The 6,674-nt window shown below is 41.3% G+C and overlaps 1 protein-coding gene across 1 annotated transcript; it reads right to left on the bottom strand.

The window, feature by feature from the left end:
* Positions 1–3,046: 3,046 nt before the first annotated feature.
* LOC117470833 (piggyBac transposable element-derived protein 3-like) lies at positions 3,047–4,950 on the bottom strand. The gene is made up of 3 exons (XM_034115717.1): positions 4,803–4,950; positions 4,573–4,650; positions 3,047–4,356 (listed from the first exon to the last, which is right to left on the bottom strand). Exons 1-3 carry the CDS (start codon positions 4,948–4,950, stop codon positions 3,047–3,049), a joined length of 1,536 nt encoding a protein of 511 aa, XP_033971608.1.
* Between the last annotated feature and the right edge of the window lie 1,724 nt (positions 4,951–6,674).

Genomic DNA, 6,674 nt, shown 5'->3' with positions numbered 1-6,674 from the left:
TATAACATATTCAACAAAAAAATGCAATAATGTGCTTTAACCACTAGGTGTTGTGGGTTAAAAAACTGTAAAGTTTACAGTGTTAACACAATAACATATACTGCTGTCTCCAGTTTAGTTTATGACAGATGTATTTTGTTATCCACACATATATTGTTTTGATATTTGTAACGCCAAACCGACAGAAAAGATGGTCTTAACAAAAACATTTCAGTACACCAACACCAAGAAAGCGGCTGGGCCAGATGGGTGCAGCGGTTTTCTGCTGAAAAACTTTGCTACTGAGCTGACTCCAGTGTGGCAATCCATCTTTCAGGCTTTCATTGAAACGCACACCATCCCTCTGTCATGGAAAACTTCACACATAAAACCACTGCCCAAAATTCCATGCCCAAAAGAACATAAGGACTACAGACCAATAGCCCTCACCTCAATGATTATGAAATCACTAGAAATAATTCTGCTCCGATTTCTTATCAGTACAACACAAGACAAACTTGATCCATACCAATTTGCCTATAAACAAGGGTGCGGTACGGAAGATGCTGTGGCTACTTTGATTCATATCATCACTAAACATTTAGATAAACGTAATACCTATGCAAGAGCCCTCTTCCTAGACTTCTCATCAGCATTCAACACAATACAAGCAGACATCTTGGTGTCAAAAATGGCCAAAATGGAAGTAAATCCATACCTGATTTACTGGTATGCTGCTTTCCTCACTAGTAGAGAGCAACTTGTGAAGGTTAACAAAACCCTGTCATCTGCCATCACAACCAATGTAGGTGCCCCCCAGGGCTGCGTGAGTTCAGCTGTGCTCTTTACTCTCTACACTGATGATTGTCGTACCAACACACCAAATCAATTCATCATTAAGTACTCTGATGATACTGCAATAATATCTCTGCTCAGTAACACAGACGACCCTGAGCTGCACCAACAGACTGTAAATCAGGTGGTCGAGTGGACTGATAGCAATGCTCTTGAGATCAACACCAAGAAAACTGAGGAAATCATTTTTGGGTCACCATCTGACTCCCATAAAGTCCCCATTGTCATCCATACAGATTAAATCAAGCAGGGAGTTTCATACAAATACTTGGGTGTAATGATTGACCATCTGCTGTCATGGAAGGATCACATTGAATATCTGTGCAAAAGGACAAAACAAAGAATTTATTTTCTCCGCCGTCTTAGGTCTTTTGGGGCGAGCAGAGCAATTCTTCTGTTGTTCTTTACATCTGTGATCTTGTCTATTCTACAGTACTCCAATACTACCTGGTACAAATGTTTGTCAGCTTTAAAATCAAAACTGCTCCACCTGTTAAAAATCTGCTCAAAGATTGTTGGTCAACCCTGTCAGAGACTCTATGACTCAGCCTATCATAACAACCTAGTGAGGCTGTCCAACAACATAATCTCTGAGCCAAACCATGTTCTGAACAGTGAATATGAACTGCTAACATCTAATCGGAGATACAGGGTCCCACGATTCAATAAAGTCAGACTGAAGCACTCCTTTGTGCATCAGTCAATCCTCATAGTAAATACAGAGCTAAATCCCAGATCAAATGCACACTGAAGGGTCTTTGAGCATGTTTTCTCTCACTGATTGTGCTGTTATGTTAAATGTTTGTTGTTCGTGTTTCATGTATTTGTGTCTGGATATTTGTCTATGTTGGTGTTGGACATGGAGCTGCTGTGACGCAAATCAAATTTCAGACTAACTAATAAAGTAATATCATATTGTGTATCGTATTATGCCAAGTGGTCTAGTTAATAAAACATAATAATATCAAACATAATATTACTATCAACTTTATTGTGAAATTAAAACAAAACGGTAAAGAAAAATACAGTTTCCGGTGTCCATTGTGACGGCCCCAGAGCCTGTGGCCTGTTAGTGGTGTGCATGTGTGTTGCAGCTCACAGAATCAGCCCCCTGCAAAAACAGTGCTGGAGAACAACTAATAGAGCGAAATGAGGCATGGCTTAAAATCATGATCTGTTTGGTATTTTGAAAACAGAAACGTATAAATATACCTTATATAGGTATGGCCCTACAATATATCATTTAAATATAGCATGATAGGTCCACTTTAAAGAAAATTCAGATTTTACATAGTAAAAAACTGTAAATTATAGTGTCCGTCCAAAAATTATTTTTTACTTATAGTGAAAACTACCCTTGGATGATGGTAAGGTAGACTAAAAGCTTTAGGAATCCAAAGTACAACATATAAGTACCCTGTATCAAGATTGATGCAAAACAAGTGACATTTGACCTTTTTAGAGAGATTTAGCAAAAAGAAACCACTTCTGGGGTCGCAAAACCTTTTTTTTTTTTTTTTTTTCAAATAATTTTTTTTTTCTTCTCCATGCTCTGTAGATTTGTAAATGTAAAACACCATCCACAAATGCATTAACCCTCTATGGCATGACTTTTTATTTTGGGAGGAAAAAAATGTTTCACCATGTATTTTAGGAGCTTAGGGGTCCCTGATATTATATCAATTATAAAATGTGACCCCCCCACACCCCTCAACCAAGGGTTGGTTTGTTGCCTCAGGGCAACACTGTGCTACGAGGGTATTGAAACACCAAGGATTTCTACAATTCAGAAGAAATAGAAAAAACAACTCTATATGAATTCAAAAGGTTTTATTTGAGAAAAATAACCACAACTGGCTACAACATATAACAGGAACACATTTAAAAAAAATAACAAATAACATTTCATGCTTACATTTCATATTAACCAATGTCCAAATGTGTGTGTGTGTGTGTGGTGTGTGTGTGTGTGTGTGTGTGTGTGTGTGTGTGTGTGTGTGTGTGTGTGTGTGTGTGTGTGTGTGTGTGTTGTGTGTGTGTGTGTGTGTGTGTGTGTGTGTGTGTGTGTGTGTGTGTGTGTGTGTGTGTGTGTGTGTGTGTGTGTGTGTGTGTGTGTGTGTGTGTGTGTGTGTGTGTGTGTGTGTGTGTGTGTGTGTGTGTGTGTGTGTGTGTGTGTGTGTGTGTGTGTGACATTCTCACTCTGTGTGAAACCTCAGGAAGCAGTTGCTTGTGGATGTGAAGCAGAGGTGCACATCACATTTCTGGCACTTGGCTTTGGGTGTGCCTGTGCACCCGGGTACCTTGCATCTCCCCTTCTTTTCATCCAGTGCGCTGTGGCATCCAGGCGAACATCAGGGATCGGAATTGGAGTTGCTGGTCCTTTTCTTCTCTTGTCCTCATACTCACCAGCAATTGTGAGACTGGGACGACCTCTCTTGCGTTCCAAACTCTTTCCACTCTTTTGCAGACCTTCAGCAATGTATGATTTGAAGGTATACAGCCTCATTTGTTCCTTCCTGCTCATGCCTGTGCCTTCACAATCTCTTATGTAGAGCAGCCAGGCGGTCACGATAATCATGTCTATGAAGTGAAACACCAGCCGGTGATACCACTTCTTTGATCTGATTTTGATCCGGTACAGTGCAATCAGTGAGTCAAGCAGATCGACCCCACCCATATTCTTGTTGTATTCCTTTACAACAGCAGGGCGGGGGACTTTCATGATAAGCTTTTGCTTGCGATCCCATCTTTCAACTTTGTTGACAGGGTACGCTCCAGCGTAATCACTCAGAAGGCTAACTGTGCGGTTATCATACCACTTCACAACATGCAATGTGGTTTCTCCAACAATGGCCATCTTCTCTTCAAACGATCCACGTCCTTTTTTCTTTAGCTCAGCATCGCACTTTAAGTTGACGCCTGGTAGTCTGTTGCAACGAACAGTACCAATCGTGTGAATCCCCTGCTGAGCCAGTGTGAGCACAAGGGGGACACTTGTGAACCAGTTGTCAAAGAAGAGCTTGTAGTTCTCTTGCTTGGGTATAGGCTGAGCCAGGCGGAGGACAACATTGCCACTTGCTCCCACATCTGCTAGCTCAGGGGGGTGTACCGCTCTCCCTGTGTAAATTTCGAAGTTGTGCGGGACACCATCAGAGCCAGCCAAGACGAGTATTTTGTACCCCCATTTTTTGGGCTTTGATGGCAGGTATTGCTTCAGTCTACTTCTTCCCTTGAATGGGACCATCTGTTCATCAACTGCCAGCTTCTCACGCATTGGGATCGACTTCAGTTTGGAGATTAGGTGAGTGACAAGCGGTCGGATCTTGTGTAATGGATCATTATCTTCCTCCTGCCTGTCTTCATTGTTGCTGAAGTGAAGATATTTTTTAATGGCCTCCCATCTATTCAGGGTCATGGTGTCAGCTACTTGGGACACTCTGCAGGCTTTGTTCCAAAACATACGGGTCCTTGGTAAACCAAACAGTGACATGTACACAACAGTTCCCAGGAACTGCTCTAACTCTGTTGTTGTGAGGTTTAGGGGCTTGTTTGGGTTATTTTGCATTGCATATCAATTGGACTGCTGAACAATGATTTCTAGAATGTCTTCAGAAAAAAACTGCTTGAAATACTGGAGGGGGGAGAGGATTTCATCACTTCTCAATACACCCTGCCATTTTGGGTAAGGATTGTAGGATGGATTGTGGACTGTTCTCCACCGAGGTAGGCTTGGATTACCAACTTCGGCTACATCTTCATCTTCATCTTCCTCTTCATTGACAGACTCAGTGTCATTTTCAATAGACATGCATTCTCCTAATAGAACACAGGAAGCACAAATAGAAACACACATTTTAATTTGTTATTTACCTTTTTTCATCCAATATGCTTGCCAAATAAACACACAAACACACTAGTACTCTGCTGAATGATACTGACGGACCCCTAACATAACTATTTTTTCAAACCTGATCCAGGGATCCACTCTTCCTGACTATCTTCACCTTCACTGTCCTCACTCTCACTCCCATCAAGCTCACTGTCCTCACTGTCAGACGGAATAGCCCTAACAGCCTGATTGTGTCCCTTCTGCCCATAAAAGGTTTTGGTGTCCATTTCCTGTAAATATCAGTAGATGGTAAAGTAAAAACATTGACTGGGTTTATCATTTTACAGCTGAGCACATTTGCACACTTGCATGATATTGCCTGGAAAAAAGTGGTCAAAGTGGTACAGTGTTGCCCTGAGGCAACGAACACAAAAACATAGTTTTAGCAAATTAATAAATACATAATAAGTCTTAAAACAATCAAATATACTTCTTTACGTATTCATGCACATGCATATATTTGTTATCTTAAGCTGTATACATTTTTAATATGCTAACAAGTTAAATGTATCTTACCAAGTGGTGGTGCTGTTTCCCATGCGACTTTGCTTGCAGAAAGGACTGCTCCTCCCCCAGACAAAATGTCACACCCATATCATTCCCTCATTTTATTGGACGCCAGCATGTCAGGTGACATTGTATATATTTAAAAAAAAAAAAAAAAAAAAATGTAGAGGGCCAGTGTGAGGTCGAAAAAAGTGGTTTGTTGCCTGAGGGCAACAGTATGCCATTGAGCAGCGGTTTTCAAAGTGTGAGGCGCGCCTCCCCTGGGGGGCACCAGAGAGCTTCAGGGGAGGCGCAGCGTGAGAAAAAAAAGAACGAGAAAAAGATGAATAAAGTGACACTTGCCCACTTTTGGCTGTCTGTGGAGACCGAGTTCCCCCACCTCGCCAAAAACGCTGTAAAAGTGCTCATTCCCTTCACCTCCACCTACCTGTGTGAGTGGGGGTTTTCCGCATTGACTTTGATCAAAAGCAAGTGCCGGTCAAGGCTGCAGCCAGAGGATGATCTGCGTTTATTCCTGTGTGCATCAAAGACGCAGACTCATTGTTCCCACTAAAGTAGGGGTGAGTGTAATAAGGAGGCAAAGTTGACGTTCAGTGTGTTGCCGGGAGCATAAAGCATATATATATATATATATCCACGATGTTGAAAATGTTAAAAGAAAATATGTGTAGAGAACACCGTGCGAAAATATACGGGTCGTGCTGCAGCTAGATTTGCCTGTCCTCTGTAAGAAGGTGTCGGCGACTGACATGCAAGGAAGAACGGCTGTCCACAGGCTGTTCCAACTTTAACAACTTTATTAACTTCCAAGGTAGTGAATTGAACATGCAATTGTAATTGGGTGTGTGGTATATTTTCATACACGCACACGCATGTTCCACAACACACAAACTGAACAACACTCAATTGTCCGATCGCTACCAGTGTCCTTGCGATCTTGTTATAACAAGTGCACGTTACTGATGCAATATGGTTGAGACCATTCAGGCTTATTCTAGAGGGGTGCAAGGAATAGTCCAAGTAGTGGGGGAGTTTTATACAATATGTTTAAAACATAAAGATACAAAGGTTTTAAAAAGTTATTGTTTAATGTTTTAAGGAGGTGACGCTACTAAGCCAATCAAATTGGTGCAGTCAGTGAGTCAGCACGGTAGATTCAAACACACACAGAGACGAGACGAGGAGAGAAACAGTCGGAGTAATTTCAAATGGCGGAAGGTAGACAGCGAAAACAGAGCATTTAATGACATATTTGACATTTTCTCTTACTGGACCTCTTTGAAATGCAATTGAATACTCCTGCATTATAGCAACAACAACAATAATAATAATAATAATAATAATAATAATAATAATAATAATAATAATAGCAATAATAATTGGGAGGGGGGGGGCGCGGCTGTTCTTATGTTCTCTGAGGGGAGGCTCACCTTCCCACACTTTG

The sequence above is a fragment of the Trematomus bernacchii genome, unplaced genomic scaffold (assembly GCF_902827165.1).
Source record: "Trematomus bernacchii unplaced genomic scaffold, fTreBer1.1, whole genome shotgun sequence".
Taxonomy (NCBI): Eukaryota; Metazoa; Chordata; class Actinopteri; order Perciformes; family Nototheniidae; genus Trematomus; species Trematomus bernacchii.
This window is presented reverse-complemented; position numbering and strand designations above follow the sequence as displayed.

Coding starts and splice junctions, on each gene's coding strand:
- LOC117470833 (XM_034115717.1), bottom strand. CDS start 4,950: ATGGACACCAAAACCTTTTATGGGCAGAAGGGACACAATCAGGCTGTT. Junction 4,651..4,802: donor AGAGTGGATCCCTGGATCAG/GTTTGAAAAAAT, acceptor GTGTTCTATTAG/GAGAATGCATGTCTATTGAA. Junction 4,357..4,572: donor TGAAGATGTAGCCGAAGTTG/GTAATCCAAGCC, acceptor TCACAACAACAG/AGTTAGAGCAGTTCCTGGGA.